Below are 23,964 nucleotides of genomic sequence, written 5' to 3' on the forward strand. Positions count from 1 at the left end.
TTTTATGGGATAGAATAGGAAATCACTAAAATGTAGCATTCCCAAACTAACACAAAATCTTTCTTCTCTCCTTTGTTATATCATAAATGTTTTTATAAATTGTTCTATTAGTGATATCTGCCTTCTGGTTTTTAATCTTAAAACATTTGTATATTATCATATGCCATTTAAGAATTATCTGTTAGTCAGTTTGTTTGTGTTCCCTGGACTTGAAGTGGCACATTTGACCATATATATTAGTAATATTTTAAGTTTATCAAGAGTCTCAAGTTTTGTTTTGGTGTTTTTTTTTAACTTGGTTAGTTTTTGGTTGATTTTGTTGTATATTAATGTTTTTTGTTTGCTCAGTTAATCAGTAAGATTGTATATGTATAATGCAAATTCAGTCCCTTACAAGTTTAAATTAGGTTGCCAGGTCCAACATTTTTCTCAATTTTATATATTTCAAAAGTTACATATTTAAGTCAAGCCATCAGGTACGGGAATCGGTTTCACGAATCAACTTTAGACTTAAGATTTATTGCAAGTATACTTAGTTGTTCATGACTTACAATCAATCTTAACTGTAAGTTTTTTTTTGTGAAACAGACTTCTGGTCTTTAAGACTTTCTGTCAATTTTAATATAATTCTTGATAAATTGAAACTAGCATGATGTTGATCAATCAATTTGTATGATTGACATTTGTGGTGTAATACAGTTGCAAATTAAAAAAAAAAAAAAATTGAAATCTGTATACTTAAGGAAGGACAACTCAATATTCTAGCCAACTTCAATGATACACAAGATGAAGAAATGAGGAAAATGATGGATCTGGTAGTTAGATGTGATTTGGTAAATATTTTTTGAATGCACAACTTTATTATGTGATAAGCTGTTTTGTTTAGGGTTGTTTAAAGAAATAGATAAAATTAATGTTTTTATCAAAACTACATATCAAATGAGTCTTGTTAAATGTGTATATATAGATACTATTGTGCTTTTACTTTCTAATAAAAGAAAAACAAGACCAGCATCAAAAAGTGCTTTATTGTGCTGAAATTGAATTTTAGTTCTATTTGATCCATAATCTTTTGCTGCTAGCTACCACCAATTATGTTTTTAAACGGATAATCAACAAATTCAGTATTTTAAAGTCAATCATTCATAATATAGTTAGAGGATATTTTATTTTTTGCTGACAGCTTTTACAGTATTTTTTTTAAGTTGTAAATTTGAATTGAATCGTTTTTATTTCATCACCTAACAAAATAATAAAACAGTTACCCTGGAACCAATATGGATTCTACATTTTATTAATTAATTGATTAATTAATTAATTAATTAATGGTTAATTCTCTATATATTATTTGGATCTAGTCTTAATTAACCATTTTAACTCTGATAAAAAATGATTGATTTTAATTGCCTATTTAATTTACTTTCTACTAAGAAAATGAAGTTTATACAGTCATTTAAACAGGGTAATAATATAGTTAATTAGCCAATCATATGTTTATAATGTTACTAAAATAATTTTAAATGGTTGAAAGGAAACCCAGTTATTTTATTTTTCATCATAACTCAAAAGTACTGTTTCATGGCATTTTTTGATGATCTCAGATATAGAAGATGAAAAGAAATTTAAATATGGCAGTACATTGTCTTTGATCTTTTTAAATATAACATCATTTTATTTTATGATCAGTTACAGTGCATGTGACTGTTATTATATATTTTTTGATGAAGTGTCTTCATTTTATTAAAGGGTAAACTTTTAGCATAATTTCAAAGACCATAGAGTGCATTGTTGTTCAGTGTTAACTGTTGTTAAATGTGAAAAATGCTTAACACGAATATGCCTTGTTCCTTATGTCGTGTAACAACAATTGTTTTAAACTGTTGAAAAGTTTGATGTACAATCATCTAATAGTCCATAGCATGTTTAAGTAAGAATAGGAAGGACTTCAAGTGGATGATAGTGACAAGTGATGAAAATGGATTGTGTTTAGAAATTTAAGAATACCACTTGACTACCTTTTTGAGAACAAAATTAAGTGCTCTTTCCTGCGTCACGAGGACATTCATTTCAGTACAATTAAGGCATTTGGTCGCCCATGACTATAGATGGTTGTACATAAGACTTGTAGATATTTAAGAGGTGCACAAATTTATAAGCAATATATGTTACTTTTTGTAACTTGGGTAACAATTTTTCCGGTGTTTCAGTAAGATACCAATTGACATCTAAGAATTTTATAGGTATACAGTATTTACAAACTTTCATCTACATTATGACAACATATCCATTTTTATGCAATATGTTATATGGTGTATGTTAAAAGTAAACAAAACAGTATTTCTTATACTTGGTATTCACTTGTTCTGTAAGAAATTAAATTATATAAAATCAAAAAATAAATACAAACAATCAATTATAGTATTCCTAAATTTTGGAGTTTTAATGGCGATAGGTAATGAAGCATGAAATCAAATATATGTGAATGTTTTAGTTCATTTAATAGTAAAGCAGGGTGCTGTAGTTGAATCATAAATACAAAAACAATCTTTATAATCAAAAAAGTTTTAAAAAAGTTTGATAGTCTAAAAAGTCGTGATGCCATGATTGAATCTTGTTTGATTCAGGAAAGTATAATTGTATGTTAAATTACCATTCAAATTCCATGATAATTATTTGTTTAATGAAATAATGCAATTTTTAAAAACTGACAACTTATCAGGGACACTTAAGCATTTATATTCTAGTTAAAAAAATCACAAAATAACATAACAATGTGTTGTTTGAGCATTTTAAAAGTTATCTCAATGTTATCAACTATTTTTTCATCAATTTATACTTAAGGCAGCATATATTCTTTTCATAGCCGAAAAATTAGGCTACTTTAAATATTATATCTATGATATTGTTAGAAATATTTTGAACTTTTATCTTTTTCAAATCAAGGTGTATTACAAACAACAAATGGTTAACTGCTTTCAAGAATTTTGTACCAATCTATTGAAAAATTTTGAGAGATAAATGTCATATTTTAGCACCAGTAAAGTTCTTAAAGTGAATGACAATCGGTCCATGGGTATAAGGTTACCAGAAAGACATTACTGGCTATATTTTTTGAATGGCCATTCTTTTCAACTTTTAGCAATAATTGAAATTGAAATCTCAATATATTAACATGGGAGGTGTGATTGTCAACACAAATTCAAACTGATTGTATGTCACTCTGATAAGCCTTTTTTTTTTAAATAAGGCATTCAAATAGTTCTTGAATAGACTGTTATTTGACACTATTTGATTCTGTTTTTATGGGGTGGGACAAGCATTATATGTTGAGGTTGTTTTACAAACCACTATTTGGTATAGTTCAGCATTTTGTTGTGGTTTGGCATTGTACAGAATCAGTATGCCAATAAACAGTTGAAAATTTAAGTTTTGTTGTTATTTACATGTTTATAAAAAAAATAATAAAATGAGCAAAAGGAGAGGCAAACATATACCAAACAGATATTCAAACTCAAAAGTCGAATACAAACTGAAAACAAACCTCATCGACACTCATACCACATCTTCTAAATCTTATACTATGACAATGGCATGGCAAAATAAGAACAACAAGGCACAAGGCACATCATAGAGAACTAAAGACTAAGCAACACAATCACTACCAAAAGTATTGTCAAGAAGTATTTATAAACAATCATACACATTGAAATGGACCTCAATCTGTCAAATGTGATGGGGCTTTTAGAAGAATATAAATTTCCATGTCAACAATAGCAGGTATACACTATGACAACTTGGGGACGACATAAAAAACAATTCAAATAGTTTGGGGGGGGGGGGGGGGGGGGTTGTCAAAATTGGTACAAGTTTCTTTAATTGACGTCAATTTTATATTTATCTAATTGGTCTATCAATTTTCCCCAAATAAAGTTGAGAAGCAGTGTTCCAGCTAGGATTTCAAAAGGGCAGGGTGCCAATCCTGAAAAAGGGCATTTAACGCGTGATATGATAATATGAAAAGGGCATGTTGTGATAAAAGATATTAATCAAACATTGTGTTTATTTGTTGAATCACAGGTTATACAAAAACAACATCATTAGCCCATATAGAACTCTATCTTTCTACTTTTTAGGCCGAAAAACTTGTCAAGCAGCTTGTCACACAAGTGTTTAGATCATTGCTTGGCACAGTTGAGCTTTATATGCAGTATGTTTTAAAAGGTGACCTGTTTCATTCTGTTTCTATGGTCTGGCACATTTTACCAGTTTAACCTTTTTACCCCTGCTGTGCTTAATAGCAATACAGCACAAAACAGCTGTCCTCAGTAAATACACAATGTTAGGATATATAGCAAAAGTGAAAAGTTGTATCAAAAATAAAGAATACAGAAAAAGATGACCAAGGCACCCTACCAACACTGCTACTAAGACCCTCTTTAACTTTTCCCATAACTCAAAATACCTAAACATATATATTCTTAAGCAAGAAGTATGTAGACATATTTTAGAATATGTAAATGGGTTACTCAATGCTAGGAAAAAAATCAGATTGAGTTATCTTTCTTTATTCGGGTGTGCTCCTTCTTTGGAGGATTATAAACAGTACATATGTCTGAATTTCCTGTTTATTTCACGGAAAACAAGTAAAACAATGTCTTCAACGAGTTTATTACAGTTTTTAACTTTCTGTCATTACCTTTCCTCCATGAAACTACGGTAAAAATTGCAAATTGTGCCCAAGTTGTTGTATGCACATTTCTTCAAAGATAATTGCCGACTGACCGATTCTTTTTGAATGAATTAATGTTGATGATCATTAATGACCTATCCGATATTAAACGGATTACCTACAACAACAGATTATGACACCAGTTGTAACCGTTGATTAGCTTGGGGTCGTAAACAAAATCATAAAATTTTCCCCAGGTAAATTTAGTAATTAGCGTATCTTATCAATATGAACAAATTAATATAAAATCGATCTTCAAAAAGGCAGGGCGCCCTGGAAACTGTAAAAAGGGCACAGGGCGGCACTCTGGAAAGGGCGGGCGCCGCGCCCTCTGAAAACGGCCTAGCTGGAACACTGAGAAGGGTAGTGGATAAGATCAGTAAAAAAAAATAATTATGAATTAAGTTTTTTATCCTACATTGAACTTATGATTTCGTCTTTTAAAAGCTGTCTGAGTAGCTTATGGAGTGTTCAATGAGAGGTGGGTTTGATACCCTGCGATGTCAAAGAAAACAAAATTCTGATTGAAAATTTTCTGGTCGTCTCCCAAGCATGATAAATGCAAAGACTGGTTGTCTGGGAACCAGAATATTGGTAAATATTTGATTCGGATGATCTTTGTTGACTATTGCTTTTGGAAGTTAACTTGTTAGTCTTGCTCACAGTTGATCGGTTTTTGTCAAGCCTGCAACTTTTGTTGCAGAAAGCTCGACATAGGGATAGTGATGTGGCGGCGGCGTTAGCTCACTTCTTAAAAGCTTTATATTTTAGAAGGATGAAGACCTGGATGCTTCATACTTTGTATATAGATGCTTCATGTTACGAAGTTTCCGTCAGTCACATGTCCAATGTCCTTGACCTCATTTTCATGGTTCAGTGACCACTTGGAAAAAAAGTTCACATTTTTTGTAATGTTGAATTCTCTCTTATTATAAGTAATAGGATAACTATATTTGATATGTGCGTACCTTGCAAGGTCCTCGTGTCTGTCAGACAGTTTTCACTTGACCTCGACCTCATTTCATGGATCAGTGAACAAGGTTAAGTTTTGGTGGTCAAGTCCATATCTCAGATACTATAAGCAATAGGGCTAGTATATTCGGTGTATGGAAGGACTGTAAGGTGTACATGTCCAACTGGCAGGTGTCATCTGACCTTGACCTCATTTTCATGGTTCAGTGGTTATAGTGAAATTTTTGTGTTTTGGTCTGTTTTTCTCATACTATAGGCAATAGGTCTACTATATTTGTTGTATGGAATGATCGTAAGGTGTACATGTCTAGCGGGCAGATGTCATGTGACCTTGACCTCATTTTCATGGTTTAGTGGTCAAAGTTAAGTTTTTGAGTTTTGGTCTTTTTATCTAATACTATATGCCATAGGTCAACTATATTTGGTGTATGGAAATATTTTATGATCTTCATGTCAGTCGAGCAGGTTTTATTGGACCGTGACATCATTTTCATGGTTCAATGCACAGTGTTAAAGTTTTTGCGTTTTGGTCTTATTTTTCTTAAACTATAAGTAATGGGTCAACTATTTAATATGTTGTATAGAAGCATTGTTAGCTGTACATGTTTTTCCAACTTTGTGCGAAACGAATTCGGAACTATTCAGCGAGCATGGTTTTAAAATACACTCCTGGTCAGCACTTTTATTAGTTTTAATGGTAACAGTCATTTTTGAGTTTGGCGGAACTGTGATGGTTTGTTTTATGCAAACTTGCTGAGTTGAAATTTCGTTTCCACTGTTAACAAATGTCTCATTTGTCACTTTATTGTTGATGGTAATTTTGGGAGTACTCGGGTTTATCACTGCGCTCAGTGTGTCCGAAATTTAGCCTAAGTATAACATAGTCTGTTAATGGCTCTTTCACTGTGTCTAAACCACGCCGGCAAAATTTGCTCGGACTCGATGCTATCTAACATCCGGCACAATGACGGAACACCAATAGACAAAAGAAAGGTAGGTTTCTCCTTATTGTTTTATTCTTTTTATGATATCGAAGAATATATATACATATACAACTATTTTCTATTGTGAGATGCAATATTTTCTAAAACCGTTCTCTATTAACGGAGAAATAAGTCAAAATGCATGTCAAAATGACGAATTGAGTGAACCTTGCCTCGTAATTGTTTAATTTCTCGTTAAATTGTTCACATTGTACGGAAAGAAAGGTACGGGAAGATAGATATTGACACGGAGATTGCAAATTAAGTTATTATGAGCATCTCAATAATTGTAACTCTGTGTATGGAACGAAAGAAATGGGTCATGTCAAAATCGAACTGGCCGGTTGCGTCAATGTATACAACCCGGTTTCGTCATAGATTTCAAAATGCATAACCCGGTTTGGTCAAATAAAAAAAATCATAATCCCATTACATTAGAATTGATTATTTAACTTCAGCGTTCAAAAGGAGTTTTGTGGGTCGTTCGAAAACAAGTTCGTTCACCGGACAGCGGCTTATTATTTATATGAGTCTCAGATTCAAATAAATAATAAGCAAATTCATACTCTTATAGCCGACACATATATTTTAATTTTACTTTGCATTCCGAAATTTTTTAACAGCATATTGAGATTAAAGCTCTCTATATGAGTTATGGGAAAATATGATGAACATTTTTAAACTTGAAATTAAAGTTTACGGTCTTAAAAATCGAAACACACAATTGATATGTGATTTTCTCGCACAAAAGAATGGACACCTTTATAAGTAATCTAATCATTCCATGTATGTAATCTTTTCTACCATCGTTAAAAATAAATAAAATTTATTTATCACTATACTGCTATGTACAAATTAGTTAAATAGTCTCAGGTCAGCGATACAATTCAATAATAATTATTTTGTTAACATTATTAAAAAAAAACGAGTCTGCACTGTTGCCATTGTGTTATGATGATCGTACACTGATGTTGGTCAATATATTTTGACAATATATACGGACAGACGAATTCAGTTTATTTCAAAGTGGGCGTATTTCGAACAACTTGTACATACCGCCGAGCGTAGCGAGTCGAACAATATTTTGATTATTTTTTGCTTTACAAAATCTTTAAATACAGGAATCAATAAAGTTTTGGCAACCAAAGGTGGGGTCGGGGCGTGCAACATATACGTCATCTAGATTCGCCACTTACCTTATAAAGTGTATACCGAATTAAAATATTGTAAGAAATGAGAAAACAGGGACACCCGGGAAATCGGATTATGTCAGTTGGATTATGTTTCTCATAATAAATGCCGAATATCAAGTTCTTTTTATCGATTTCTATACATTTTTTTTTTCAAATATATATAAAAGTTTTATGTGAAAATGATAAGGCAGACAAATATACAAATAAATCGACTTGGCCGATATTCTGATAAAAATTATTGACCTTTAATTACGATTTTTTTCTCCATTTCTCATTCCGCGTTTTTACACGCCCGTCCCAATTTTGACAGGCCGTATTATTGTATACACCCGTCTAACCGTCCGTCCTTCCATCCGTCTGTTCCTCCATCTATCAGTCATTCTGTCCGTCCGTCCGTCCGTCTATCTATCCTTCTGTCCACCATAAACATGTCGCACCGTAACTTCAGGACAGCTTATCTTATTTTCTTAAAAAAACATGATCTGTAAACCTTTTAGTGAAAATCAAATTAAATCTTTTTGAGTTACAGAACATGTAAGTGAAACAGGAATGTGGGGTTTTTTAACATGTCGCGCCATATCTCAAAAACGAAGTATTATAACTGCATAAAACTTTATACACTTCTTAGTTATATAAATACTATAAACTTCTGTTTATTTTTTGGTGATGTTTAAAATTTTGGTTTAGAGGGATTGAATTTTTTTTGGTAAAACAAAAACAAAGGGGGGGGGGGGGGCATTTAAACATGAAAAATTGATACAAATTACAAGCGACAACAACCCGACCATAGAGCAGAAAACAGCCGAAGGCCACAATGGGTCTTCAATGAAGCGAGAAACTCCCGCATCCGGTGGTGTCCTTTAGCTGGCCCCTTAATTAATATGTATACTAGTTCAGTGATAGTGGATTTCATAGTAAACTGCGAATACATGTATATTTATCATTTTTAATGGATAATTTTAACTATGATACAAGTTTTGGCACAAATCGCGAATTTACTATAAAGGCTCTGTCATAGGACGAGTTAAGGTTTATTCATCATTTTTTATTATTTGTACTTTTGTTGTACTGTTTGTGTCAGCGACAACACTTTGACTCAGTCCATTTCCCGAGTCACAGGCTTGTAATTCCATGGTTGTCTTTGGTTGCTTTGTACCATATGTGTTTTGAACATAACATAGGCAGGTAGTTTTTTTGTTTGAATTGTTTTACATTTATAATTTAGGGCCCTGTTATAGCTTGCTTTCATGCGGTTTGTGTGTTTTTCTCATTGTTTAAGGCATACGGTGACCTAAACTTGATTAATTCAACATCATTTTTGTGTCTAAAAGAAAGTTGTCTCATTGTCAATGTGTATGGGATAAGTGGTTACCGTCACTTTTTCTAAATAAGACCTAGATATAATTATAAATGACGGTCATGTTTTGCAAACCAACTTTTATTCACATTGAAAATACAATACTGTCAGATATTGTTTTCGAAAGTTATCTTGAAGTTTCAATTGAATTCGAACTGTAAAAAAGATGAATTTGAAATGTAAAAAAAAATGAATTTGAACTGTAAAAATAATGTGAAAAAAATGCCTATAGGAAAATAAATGTGCCTACCAGAAACGGGGAGAAAGTTACAAATCTCATTGCTATGTTATGGATGCTTAAGTGTGAAAACTTGCTTTAGTGCGCAAGGAACACAGTATATATAGTACCAGAAAATGTGGCAGGACTGCATGCATGATAAACTTGTGCAGAACAGTAAAGACTATAGTCGGTTTGGGACTGTTCGTCAATGATTGAATGCATAGTGTATATAATTTAGTATAGTAAATTAAAATTATGGCACAATCAAAACACATACTTTTATTTTTCATCTTTACATACTACTATTATAAACGAAGAAAATATAATAATGTTACAAATAGTTAGATACCAGTGTTTGCTATTGAGTATTTATATTCCATTTAAAATTAGTTTGAAGTTAAGTGAAATAAGGGATACGCCTTTCACTAGAAAATGTGTATTATCATAATTAACTATGTCCAAAAGTGCCTGTTTTAAATAGATTTTAACACGCCAAGTTTACCTTACAATAAATATATATTTAAATTCTCGAAATACAATGTTCAGACCCCTGCCAAAGTTGCTTTTCATAAATTGTTTGTTAAAAAAACCAACCAAACCGGGTGATATATATAGACGAAACCGGGTGATTGTGTAGTAACAACATTGACGAAACCGGTTTATTTTAATTTGACATGACCCATTTCTTTCGTTCCATACACAGAGATACAAATAATGAGATGCTCATAATAACTTCATTTGCAATCTCTGTGTCAATATCTATCTTCCCGTACATTTCTTTCCGTACAATGTGAACGATTTAACGAGAAATTAAACAATTTCGAGGCAAGGTTCACTCAATTCGTCATTTTGACATGCATTTTGACTTATTTCTCCGTTAATAGAGAACGGTTGTAGAAAATATTGCATCTCACAATAGAAAATAGTTGTATATGTATATATATTCTTCGATATCATAAAAAGAATAAAACAATGAGGAGAAACCTACCTTTCTTTTGTCTATTGGTGTTCCGTCATTGTGCCGGATGTTAGATAGCATCGAGTCCGAGCAAATTTTGCCGGTGTGGTTTAGACACAGTGTCTTTGCACACATCCCATTGTATGTTTACTCTATTAATGTCGAGAGTCGTTCCATGTTTATAATCTACCCAATAACAAGCTGTTAACCCAAACTACGTAGCGTTACGTTCTCCAAATCTCCATTTTCTGCCGGAATTAATTTCTCATATACTAATGTTATCATTGCAGCAGTGTCCACAATCATTCTCACATTCTGGTCATGTATAGTACCTCGTTGTCGCTAATTAGTGAGACCGTGATTAGGTGATGTTTCATGACCAATAGACTTTGGAATCGTGCGTTGGCCTACTGACCTGAGCCTTTGTTGTTTAAAGACCCCATTGTTGGGGTTTCACTTTGATTTACTCCGTATCCTGGTTGTCTGAAATAACCGAGATTTCTGGAGTTTGTCCGAGGAGATGCTATCCGTTGTCTTTAGGGACTATATGATCTCTAGCTTAGTGGGGGATGTTGTTTATCGATAGGCATTAAGCTTGGGTGTATTTCTATCTGGCGATCTATTGCATTGCCAGGGATCTCCATGGCCTGTTTAGAGATGGCGCCCCACCATCGTTCAAATGTCTTGCGCCATCGTCAAATGACCCGCGCAATCGTTAAATTGTCTTCCGCCATCGTTCAAACTGATATCATTTTTATGGGAGATATCCATTTGCGCCAAAACTGCGTCCTTTTACGCCACAATTGTTTTTCTCCAATTCTACGTTTGCGCCACCTGTTTTAAAATTATATGGTATCATTTGCGCCAAAAATAAAACATACGATTGCGCCAATTAGAAGAAAAATGACTTCCCTGCTCCTTTATTCGGACTTGGAATCGGAAGTTTACATGTAAAATGTTTACTTTTCTGAAAAATGCTTTCTTCTTACTGCTGCTGCATGGGTACTTCAAATTCAATGTATGTAGTAGCGTGTAACTTCCCTTTATTGTCCAAAAAAGACGATCATTAAAGATGAAAACAGTTCATACTGATAATTACTGTAGAATGCCGCTCCGCTCTATTACTGGTACGTCTTGCAGTAGATGGAGTTTCAGCCCATACGGATGGTGAAATATCTCCGAACAAATATGATATTTTTTAAGCAAAAATAAGAATATATAGATAGATATGTGTACAGGTAAATTGGCGCAAATGAGTTCCGAAAATTGGCGCAATCAGTATGCATTTGGAAAACAAAATTTGGCGCAAATGATACCCCTGAAAAACAGTAATTGGCGCAAAAGGACTGCTGCCATTTTTATAGCCCGGTGCCATTTTTTTTAGCAATTATAATCAAATGCATGTAATTGCATAACCCGTAGGCTTTTTTTATATATTATAATCCAATACAGTTCTAACGCCTGAAGGATATCCGGATTAAGATCGCTATAATCACTGATACCTGAGCCTGTACAGGTAGATCAACAACGTCTCCAATCTTTTGAAAAACAAAATGTCATTTAAAAAAATAGGGGTCCATGCACTCGTTTTCAAATTAAATCAGTTTGAATGATAAAAATCAGTCGAAAAATGCATCTTTTCCCGATATGTCACAGTTTGACGTCGCGAAAATAACATTTTACGTTAGCAACGTCATTACCTCCCCTGTAACTGTATCGTATGCCCTTAAAGAATAGAATGAAGGTGAGGGATCAAGGCTTTGTCATTGGAAATCAAACAAATTGAAAAAATTAAAAAGTCTTCTATAGTCTAATATATATTCTATAGTATAATAGTCTATTGTTTTGTCAATGTCCTCTTTTTTTCTTTTTTTTTTTATGATTTCTCATTAATTTTATTTTGCAAAAAAGTGGATGATACCTATAGTCCCCCAACTTGTTTCCTACCCTTTCAAGCGTGTAATACACGTCTATACAAAAAGTGAGAAAATGCAGGCATCAGCAGACATCCCGGCATTTTTTTTTTATATAAAAACGAGTGTTGAAATAAAAAGAATAAAATTCAAGCCGGGAAAATGCAGGCATCAGCAGACGTCCCGGCAACCAAGGGGCGAGAATAATGGGCACAAATTCTAGAAAACAGACATGAAGATCCTCATCAAAGTTGTTTTTTTAAATATAAAACAAATTATTTTTTTTTCTTATTTCCGTTCTGAAACAAATTATTATGATTTTAACAATTCTTTAAAAAAAAAATGCCCCCCCCCCCCCAAATAACAAAAAAAAAAGGTCAGTGCCTAACATCATTTATTGCGGAAAATCTTTAATTTCTCCTCATTATATTATTACATAGGAAATGATTCCCTCGTCGTGTGTGCAAGATGTCATGCGCATCTCTTTTCATTTTCTGTGATATGTTATATTGTTTTAATATTCCAAAACATAACTTGAAATCAATTTGGTTTATCAGATTTGTCCTAATATTTTTCAGCTACTGACAAACATTGGAATTTCAATGCGGTAGATTAATTTTAAAGGAGACAACGATTTATACTTTTCAACCACTTCTAAGCGACCAAGAGTTGTCTCCATCGAATGTGGTATGGAATCGATACACATGTTTATTTAAAGATTTTTCGACGTAATACTAGCAGTAAAACGTTTATGTTTAAAAAAGAGAAAATGTAATTCTTTCACAGGAAATTAGTTTTAAGATTGTAGGAATGAACAGTTTGTCCAAACTTTAGTTGTTAGTTAGGAAATTTCGTAGGAAAATCATTAATTTTGTAAACATTTGTTTTTTGGCTTTAAATCAAAATTTTCTGCATATGTAATGATTACCGTATTTATTTCTTTTAGAAAGATTACTTGGTGTCATGTTAAGACACGTCGAAATTTACGAAACAGTCATTTAATCGTATATATTACAAATATTCGTAATATAGAAAAACTATATTATAGATATTCGTAATATTGATTATTACGCTTTTTTTTGTAATAAAGGCCTTATATTACACAGAGCTGTAATGTTACTATTTGTCGTAATATTACAAGTTTGAGGAATATTACGAATAACAATAATCGCCTGGACTGTCAACGATTCGGCTTTTCCCAAATATTTTATGCATGCTGTCTGTTTTATTATATATTAATGTATTAATGTAAATACTAATTGTATAGGTTATACAGATCTTCCCAATTTGTAGAGTTTTACAAAGTGACACCATCTTCAGATCCTTATGATGGAAGGAGGTTCATATATTTGACTTTTTTCTGTTCTTGATAACTTATTCTACTTGTATTATTTATCTCCAGCTTTATTTTCCAAGCATGAAATGTACTCCATACCTCAAGCTCTGGTATCAATTCTGACAGCCATTTTTTTCAAATTTCTTCAGCATCGACAAGCCATTCATGAAAGCACATGTATTATATTGGCAGTATAATACTTCCATGATCAAATCAAGTTCCTATATAATACTTCAGTTATCATGGCCTGTGCATCAAGTCAAGTTCATGCCGCTGGTACAAAATGCTCTTATCCAGAGCATCAAGACCATCTCATCATGGCATATAATGCTTTTATCCTGCCAACAACAAAATGAAAATAAGTCACTAGCTAAGGCCAGGGCTGGACCATCGCTTATACTGATCATCATGTCAAGCTCATGTGGCCCAAAATGCATTCATCCTGCGCATACTGTTCTTATCCTGCACATCAAGCAAGCTTGTGGCACATAATGCTCTTATCCTGCGCATCAAGTAAGTTTGTGGCACATAATGCTATTAAAAGTATGCATCTAGTCCAGCTCATGCGGCACATAATGCTTTTGTGAACATCAAGTTACGTTCATGCGGCATACAATTTTCTTATCTCCCGAGCTCCAGCATAAAGTCAAGATCATGTGGCACAGTTTTTTCCTATCCGACCTAAGCATCAAGTCAATCTCACGTTGACAATAATGCTCTTATCCTGTGCAACAAGTCAAGCTCGTGGCACATAATGCTATTAATCTAAGCATCTAGTCAAGCTCATGTTGTACATACTTTATTCTGAGCATTTATTTACGTCAAGCTAGTCATGTAGCAAAAAATGTTGTTATCCCGATCAAGCATCAAGTCAAATTTATGCCGCGCATAATGCACTTATCCTGAACACCATTGCAAGCTCATGTAGTAAGATCTAGATCACCGTCACCTGCAGATATAGCACTATCAGCTGGCGATATGGCACCTCTTTGGAAAAGGAGAAGGTTCAGTAAGACCCCTTTTTGGCCCCAAAATATAGCCGTTTTACAAAATTGTGATAATGTAATCATGAAGCTATTTATTGGAAAGTAAAATGATTCTACTACATAAATATGGGCTGTTTTTTACAATACAATGCACATATATCGGCTACTAGCATCATACAGTCATGCTAAATTACTGAAATCTTCACAAAATTAACATTTTAGTAAAATTTTAGACGGTTTCTGTCTAAAATGAAAGTGGCCGCATTCGTGTTCATTCATAATATTGAAATGCAAGTTGTATTTGACGATAATACATAATATATATAAAGGTTGAGGATGAACACGGATGCGGCCACTTTCATTTTTGACAAAAACCATATGAAAAGTGACGATTTTTGGCAAATTTGATAGATTTTTCATATTTAAGCTTGAATCGGAGCGTTTTTGATAACTTAATCAGTTAAAATTTTTCACAAAAACTAATTAAATCAATTGAAATAGACACTTAAGTGTTTAAAAAGTATCTAAAATATTTCGTCAGATGAACTTGAAAATTGAGGCCAAAATCGGCCCTTACCGGACCTACTCCTTTGTTTTGCCTCCCTTTGCATGGTATCTTTAAAGTTTTCAAGGAAAAACTAAAATATAAGTTTGACAAACACACTATAACCGTCCAACACACTATCTCTGACACTCACATACACTATATATATATATATATATAACTCGTCTTTTATTAAACATCAACCCAACAATGTATGCTGGTGATCCGATGGATAAATCTGTTCAGTGTAGAGTTGTCACTGACTCGGACGTACTTATATATATATATCAGACTAAAAAATTTGCACAGGTTTTGTGACACTTGAAGATTATATATATAACTTTTAAATCATTTAAACTAACTTACATTATGATAAAAAAAAATGTCTTATAATCATTTAATAAAGTGTTACGAACTTGCTGTTTCTGTATTGGCACTGGTATAGATTCAAGGTTTGTTGTATTGGCCTCGAGACTCGTACCTTTTATAATGCTCTTTTATTAAATAATACGATTAAAACTGCCCTATTTTTACTATTAAAACGGCATGTGTCATACTGGTGACATCGTCCTGGTCATAGTAAATCACGTGATCTATATTGCTTTTCGGCCCGGTCCAATACTCAAAATCATTGGCCCTGTAAACATATATTGTGCATGTAATTCAGGATTCACTGCCAGTCCGTATGGGAAATATTGGCCCTTTTTTCACATCATTGCCAGTCCGTATTGAAAATATTGGTCCTATATATTAAAAATTTGATGTAGAGTTGTAATACAGTATTCAGAACAAGTCTGTATTGAAAAAGTTGGATTATTTAATAAATTATTAACTGTTTACAAAACTTTGAATTTTAGAAATACTCAGTAGACTTTTCTACCTCAGATATATAGTCAACTCAGCACAACATGACACGCATATATATATATTTCTCGTGCTAGCAACATCAGCCGAGATGAACTTTTACAATATAAAGTCAAAAAGGTCAACAGGAGGGTGCCTTTTGTGTTGACTTACCATCCAAAATTTGACAACTTGTCTCACCTTATCCGCGAAAGTTGGAAAGATATCGAAAAACATCCTAAACTATCCAAGATCTTTCCCGAGCCACCTGTACTGGCTTTCCGCAGGCCCAAAAGCCTTAAAGACTTGCTGGTGAGAGCTGAGTTATCCTCTCAAGCAGGTTCTTCGTCAGTGGGCTCTTGTAAGGGTTGTGGAAACAAACGATGTCTGACTTGCAAACAAATACTGGATACCCAGACTTTTAACAGTCACTCCACTGGTACAGAATACACCATATTTTGCAATGTTAATTGCAAGACTACAAATGTTGTGTATCTCCTACAGTGTAAATGTGGTAAACAGTATGTAGGCGAGTCAGAACAACCGTTTCACAAACGAATGAACGGTCATCGTAGTGACTACCAATGCAAGCCAGACCTCCCTCTTAGTCGACATTTGAGATCCCCTGGCCACACTAAGTCAGATCTCAATCGACTGACCATTACTATCATTGACCACAACTCTGCTTGGTCTAGGGAGGATAGACTTACTCGGGAAAGATTTTGGATAAGAAAATTAACAACTTTGGCACCAAATGGGATAAATGAAAAGATGTAGTTCGACACCATGCAGTGCTTCACATCTGGGTTATATTACTTATTATTACAGTCTCCGTTTCTATTTCTTTACCTTACTCGTCTCTAAAATAAATCTGTTGAATATAACAATTTAAATTGCTTAATTTTTTTAGGGATGTATAAGTACCAAGCCACGTCCAACTATTTTACTTTAGTCAAAATTTGTTATTATATTTTAACGACCATTTGTTTTAAACATCGCAGACTTTAATGTAACTACACTACAGTTGTCAAATCTGAAATATTTAGAAATTTAAACCGTTCAGTGCTGTTTATTTGGAATTCTTATTGACGCAATCTTTCTTGTAACATCATAAAAATTGTGCTAGTTCACATCGCACATTATTATTTTTATTTAAAGCATATATTTGAACTCTCTGATGTAATTAGTCTTATAACCTATGTCATATTCAACAAATTTTTTAGAATGGTGCAAGCGTCTTAACTGATGTTCGGTTTGCCTTTTTTATTGTATATTTCAAGATTTAGTAAAAGTTTAACTAAGAAGACTTAAAGATGATTCATTTCTTGAACACTGTAACTCTTTCCACCATTCAATAAAATTTACATATGAATCATCTATGGAGAAAATAAACTTCCTCGATACTACGAGTTACATCAAGAACGGAACCATTATAATGGACCTCCATACCAAACAAACGGACAAACATCAATTCCTTTCTCCTAAAAGTAGCCATCCTAAACACTGCTCCCGTGGTATCCCATTCAGCCAGGCATTGCGAATCAAGAGAATATGCTCTACTGAAAATACGAAAAATGCTAGACTTGGACAACTTCGTAAACATCTAGTTGTTCGAGGATACAATAACAACATCATTGATAGCGCTTTCGAAAGAGCAAACAAAACTAGTCGCCAAGAACTTCTTGAGTACAAAGATAAGAATAAAGCAGCTAACAGAACACCCCTTGTACTCACTTACCATCCTGATTTTAAAAATGTGTCATCCATTGTTCAGAAGCATTGGAAAATTATAGAAAATGATTTAAATCTAAAAAAAAGTATTTTCATCACCACCAGTCATGGCCTTCAGAAGACCTAAAAACATCCGTGACAAATTAGTGACATCTGTATGAGCAAAGCAGCCTAATCCATCGCCCGGTTGCTACAAACAATGTGGTCGAAGGAATTGTTTGTGTTGTAAAGCTGCCAATACAAGCAGTTCTTTCATCAGCTCCGTTACTAAACAAAATTATACCATCTACTCTAATTCCAACTGTAAAACGGAGAACTCAATTTATATATTAACATGTGACACTTGTGGCATTCAGTATGTGGGAGAACCAATGGACAAATTTAATATTCGGCTCAATAACCATCGTTCATCGTACAAAACCAACAAAAACTGTCCCCTCACAAGACATCTTCGTTCAACGAAACATCCTTTTGATAATGTTACTTTCCAAATTATAGAAGTTAACACCGAGTGGGACACCACGGCGAGAAGGAGAAGAGAAAATTTTTGGATCCACCAACTCCACACTTTAGAACCTGATGGTCTTAACGAAAAAGACGAAAAAAGATACAGGAAAGATAAAGAATAATTTAAAACAAAGCATCGTCCTATTTATTCCGTAATATTGGCCAATGGACGTTGCTAACTTCAACTACCTATTATGTATTTTTAAGGTAGCTAAATCCAATACAACATATACATTGAGCTGTAAAATTTTCTTATTTTCAAAGCAGCTAAATGCAATTGCTCATAGACATTGAGCTGCAAAATCTTCTTAATTTAGAGGCAGTTAAGTGCAACATAGACGTTGAGCTGCAAAAGTTTCTTATCATCTACATTTCACCTGGATAGATGCACGCTTGATAAAGCTAGTTGGTCTAGCGAAATATTGCGTTTATTTTCATCATTTTGTAAATATTTTAAACATGCTTATATTTACATACTAAATATTGTGTTAAAATTACATTGTTAGGCAATCTACATGTATATATATATACATATATATACATGTATATATTCACCCTTTGAACCACATAATTATATAACAAGAACTTAATAAAACAGGAATGAGAAAATACTTATGGAGCATTTCAAGATCAAAAGTCAAATAAAAACAGACGACACAGAAGAGAAAAAATTATAAGAACATCAATAGGAAAAACAAAAATAACAAAACATCACGTAGAAAACTAAAGACTTAAGTATCACAGTCAAACTCCACCAAAAGAAATTGCATGATGTCAGTGCATGAAAAACTTGACAACCTAGCTCACATGCACTATTTTTTTCCGACCATTGTCTCAAGTTTTGGATTAACTATAACTGAACTCTTCAAGTGCATGAAAAAAGTAAGCAACACGGCTTTATTCAGCATTATCTTATGTAATTATTTAATAGTTATTGACCAAGCAAGTCGGTATATAGGATTTAATGTGCACGCCTCTGATGACCCTTATTAACCCGAACGGCATATCTACACCTTCATCTACAAACATTTAACATAGTATTTCTTAACTTCAATATTAAGGTTACAAGAAGGCACATACTACTTGGGAAAAATAATAAAATCATTTAAATATTGACAAAAACTTCAAAACCGTGATGTTTTAATAGTTTTGTACCGAATTCTTGTAAATTTCCATCTAGTTGTTCCATACGTGAATGCGTGACTCAGTTTCAAACACTCAGTTTTGAAGCAGCAGTGGCGGATCCAGGTTTGGGTTGGTGCCAACAATTTTTGACGAGCAATGCAAGCCATTTAAATCAGTGAGAGGTATGGTTGAACCCCCCCACACACACTTTCTACTTTTAGAAATGGCTGGATCCGCCTCTGAGTCGTTATAACTCAAAAGTTATATAAGAATAAAGAAAAACATATCTGAAGACTATAAGTGACGAAAAAGGCGGTTTGGACCTTCTTTGAAGACACGCCTATACTTAGCTGCGAAACCGTAACTATTATGGTACTTTTTGTACTTTTATTTTTATTTTGCGTAACTCTATGGTCTGCAAATAGTCAAAAAAAAAAATTACATGCATTTGTCTTATTTTGAATGACACTTCCTAAATTTATTTGTATTTCTGTTGGTTGAAAGCTGTATGAGTCAATAACGGTTGAATTGTTTTGGTTGATTCTTTTTTGTTTACAGTTTGATTGTTGTAGACTGTTGCATTGGTTATAGCATACAACCTATTAGTGACTAGGTCTAACTAGTTTTCTCGTCCGGATCAGACTTTTCCAACCCTGATTTTCCCAATCCTAGTTATTGCACGGTGCCTCATTTGCAAATTCAGCAAGGTACAAAGAAACTTTCATGTGAGTCCTGAAAATCCTATAAATATCCCAAACCTTAACTTGAAGACAGTGCTTTTAAAGTCTACACTCTGTTGAAATTGGCATTAAAGATCGGATCCAGATTGCATTTATAAAACACGGTCAAAGTAGAGCATATGCTTTTTGACAGAATTAAGAAAATACCGATAAAGCTTGAATACAAATTTAATATAAATAAACCAGGTTTTATTAAAAAGACGTGTTAAACATCTTTTAACAAACATTATAAGATATCATGAATGAAGAGGATGTTACTAATAATTAGACACTCATAAGGCCTTCAACAATGAGAAAACCCGTTACAGTATCATGAGTCGGCTATATATATCATAAACAGTAAGAATTACCTTCAGCAACTTTTAAATACACATGCATAGTAATTGCAATGATTTATGATTGGACAAATAGACTGGGTGATGTTGGAAAAAAAACTGTACGTAAGTTTATTTATAAATCTAGCAGAAACTACTAGAAGAAACTACTATCTATTCTCAGAATATTAAGAAGAAAAAAAAAGAGAGGGAATATATATATATTTGTGAAATGTTAAACAGTCCGAAATATATCAAGCTGTGAACTTCATAGCAAATATTAAAAACAGCTTATAATATAGCTAAAGTTAATTCAATTTGTTATTTTCGTTTTTAATTAGAAACTATTCTTAATCCCGTAGGCATAAATTACTTATTGTTTATCTCAGTGTACACTCGTTTGATGTTAAGATTTTATCCAGCGGCTAATAATTAAGATTAAGTTACATAACTAAGATTTAATTAGTTAGAATATTATTGTCTCAATTTGAATGACACGTGTCATGCCTTTTTAGGGATTATTTAATGTAAAACTATTCAGCAAAAAATACAGCATGATCAAATAGTGCATTTAAAAGATTTATGTTGCTTTATGTCCTACATGAAATCAACACGATATACAACAAAGCCTCACCTGTCACGTGGCAATATCCAAAACGAGATTAAGGAAGGAAGCGGACAAAGAGATCGATTTGGTGAGCGTGGTTGACAAATTTCTACAGAATCAACATGAGTTACGACAGGAGACCAACGGATACAGAGCGTATGTCATCTTTAAAAGTTGACAATCTATCTTACAGAACAACACCAGACGATTTGAGAAGAGCATTTGACAAGTATGGCGACATTGGAGACATTTACATTCCACGAGACAGGTTCACGCGGAAAAGTAGGGGGTTTGCCTTTGTAAGGTTCTATGACAAACGGGATGCCGAAGATGCAATGGATGCTATGGATATGCAGATGTTAGATGGCAGAGAACTAAGAGTGCAGATGGCAAGATACGCCAGACCCCCAGACAGGAGTCGAGGAGGTGGTGGTGGTGGTGGTAGAAGAGGCGGTTATGGCGGCGGTGGAGGAGGTGGCTATCGTGATGGTGGTGGAAGAGACCGAGATAGCAGGGATAGTTACAGAGACAGAGACTATTCCAGAAGATCACGCAGGTATAAAAATATTCTTAAAAATTTAAAGGACTTAATTCAGTTAGAATCCACTATAAAACCGTCTATTTTGCTTTGGACTGACAGAAATGACTGTCCACCTGTCTGTAAAGTAAATCTGGAAATTGATTGGAATAGATTTTGGTAACATTAATACTAATTTAATCACTAAAATGCTAAAAGTACATGATAGGTTATTTTTAAAAACTGGACTATGTTTGGTAAATTTATACAGTCATGAAAATAAAATTGCATATAGGGAGACCTCATGCTTGCATTGGAATGATGGAAAGTTTGCACCAATGCAAAAGTTAAGTTTAAGAAGAAACTAAGGAGATCAATGACATATGTCGTTTAAACCTAGCTGCAGTTTCAGGATTTAGTTTAAATATAATAACAATATATACTTACATTTTGGAATCTTAATTGTGTTTGTTATAAAATTTGTTTATTTTTGCAAAATAACAATTAAAAGTCAAGTTTATGATCTTGCAATAAATTTCATTTATTATATACTCATAAAGAGTATTCTTGTGACAAAGAAAAGTACTGGTTCAAGTACAATGCACTGTTGAGTAAATAGTTAAACACTTTTTTTTTATTATAAATAATTTTAACTATAGCAGGTGCACACACCTTTAGGCTTTTATAGACATTTAACATTTTATTTTATGTTGACAGATTTAGAACATTTGGTATTTGTGAATTATTTTTAAAATATATTAAAAAAAAAATCAAATAATTCAATGAAACTGTCATTTTCTTTTGACTAGTTGAAATCAGTAAATGTGAGCAGAAATTGTTCTCAGTCTCAAAATGCTGCATTAAAGTGTAACCTGTCCTGAATCAGCAGGCAGTCAGTCAGTTTGCGGTCCTGTTAAACATAGAGCTAGCAGGGAGGCAGTTGATCTCCAGTCCTGTTAAACTTAAGACCTGGCAGGCAGTTGTATTCAGTTTTAAAAAGTTAGATGTCCTGTAATCAGTCCTGAATCAGCAGGCAGTCAGTTGGCCGTCCTGTTAAACATAGAGCTAGCAGGCAGGCAGTTGTATTCAGTTTTAAAAGTTAGATGTCCTGAATCCTGTTAAAAGTTTCAACCTGTTCTAATCCTGTTAAAGCATTCAGTCACATGTGTCCTGCATTTATTATTTGAGTAGCAGTGTTTGCTTGTAAATGAGGACTAAAAAGCAGCAGTTTTTACAATGCTGAGGCAGTGAAGGGGTTGTTAGATTACTGTACTGTTTCAAAATTACTGCATTTAGTGTGAATATAGGTAAGTTGTGAACAAAAGTTCAACTAATATTGAGAGAGAACCCCAATGTTGTGGTAAACATATTCACGTATGTACAACTCCTGGAGTGTTTATTTTATTATAATTGTATTTTCCTACATGTAGCTGAAATTATTTTAAAAAAATGAAAACCTTGAGAAACCGGATCTTATTCAAAAGAATGCAGAGTTGAGGACCCATGCATCAGTTTTGACATTTAACATTGCCTTATTCTATACATAAAATATAACCATATCCCAATCCTTATAAACAATTCAATGGAAGTCTTAAAAGTCCATACTGAGAGAATTGCAACAAGATTGTTGGTTAAGCATGGTTCATATTACACAACTGACTTTTTTTCAGAGAAAATTGTGCTTGGTATAGAGGATTTGTATATGCAGCCAAAGTGAAGAAAAATCCCCCAGTTATTTTGAAAAGTTGAAACATAAATCTGACCTTTTATTTAACAGCTTTGTGAAGTACAAGAAAATTCTATAAACTAAACATACTTTTTATTTTTACAGATCTAGGTCAAGATCCAGATCACGTTCAAGGAGCCGTTCCAGGGGACGTTATTCCAAATCTAGAAGTCGATCAGAGAGCCGTAGTCGTAGCAGGAGTCGCAGCAGGAGCAACAACAAAAGTATCTCTAAATCAAGATCAAGATCTCCTGAGTAAAATAACACACTGGAATTGTGTATTTGAGTCATTGTTGAACATTTTAGATAATTTGTTGACACCTAAAGGCTTCGTAAGATTGTTTGATTTCATGTTACCAAGAACAATGATTAGTTGGTAGCGATAGCATCAGTAGAGTATATTTGATGACATTTTAAGATATCATGAACTTAACATTATTCAGTGCTGATAAACAATTGATGTGAATAATTCATCAAAAATTTCAAGCTAAAAATGTATCAATTTTAATTTGGTGTCATGAAAATATATTTAAAACAAACACTTCACATCTTTCATTCATTTTTAAATGTACATTTCATTTTTTAACAACTTTCATAATCATATTGTGTATGTGCATTGTTTGTATTCATGTTATATTGTTATAATACATTTATAAAGTGGAA

General features: G+C 33.2%; 1 protein-coding gene across 2 annotated transcripts; it reads left to right on the plus strand.

Annotated features, from left to right (window-relative positions):
* The first annotated feature begins 21,076 nt into the window (after positions 1 to 21,076).
* LOC139491053 (serine/arginine-rich splicing factor 2-like) lies at positions 21,077 to 23,964 on the plus strand. 2 transcript variants are annotated; one of them, XR_011656455.1, is made up of 3 exons: positions 21,077 to 21,614; positions 22,385 to 22,882; positions 23,407 to 23,964. XR_011656455.1 is itself a non-coding variant. In XM_071278326.1 (2 exons), the coding sequence occupies exons 1-2, from the start codon at positions 21,181 to 21,183 to the stop codon at positions 23,558 to 23,560; spliced, it is 588 nt and encodes a 195-aa protein (XP_071134427.1). In that variant the 5' UTR covers positions 21,086 to 21,180; the 3' UTR covers positions 23,561 to 23,964. The 2 variants fall into 2 exon arrangements, 1 of the variants encoding a protein (XP_071134427.1); XM_071278326.1 differs by lacking the exon at positions 22,385 to 22,882 and having other exon boundaries at positions 21,086 to 21,614.

The sequence above is a fragment of the Mytilus edulis genome, chromosome 10 (assembly GCF_963676685.1).
Source record: "Mytilus edulis chromosome 10, xbMytEdul2.2, whole genome shotgun sequence".
Classification (NCBI taxonomy): Eukaryota; Metazoa; Mollusca; class Bivalvia; order Mytilida; family Mytilidae; genus Mytilus; species Mytilus edulis.

Coding starts and splice junctions, on each gene's coding strand:
- LOC139491053 (XM_071278326.1), top strand. CDS start 21,181: ATGAGTTACGACAGGAGACCAACGGATACAGAGCGTATGTCATCTTTA. Junction 21,615..23,406: donor TATTCCAGAAGATCACGCAG/GTATAAAAATAT, acceptor TTATTTTTACAG/ATCTAGGTCAAGATCCAGAT.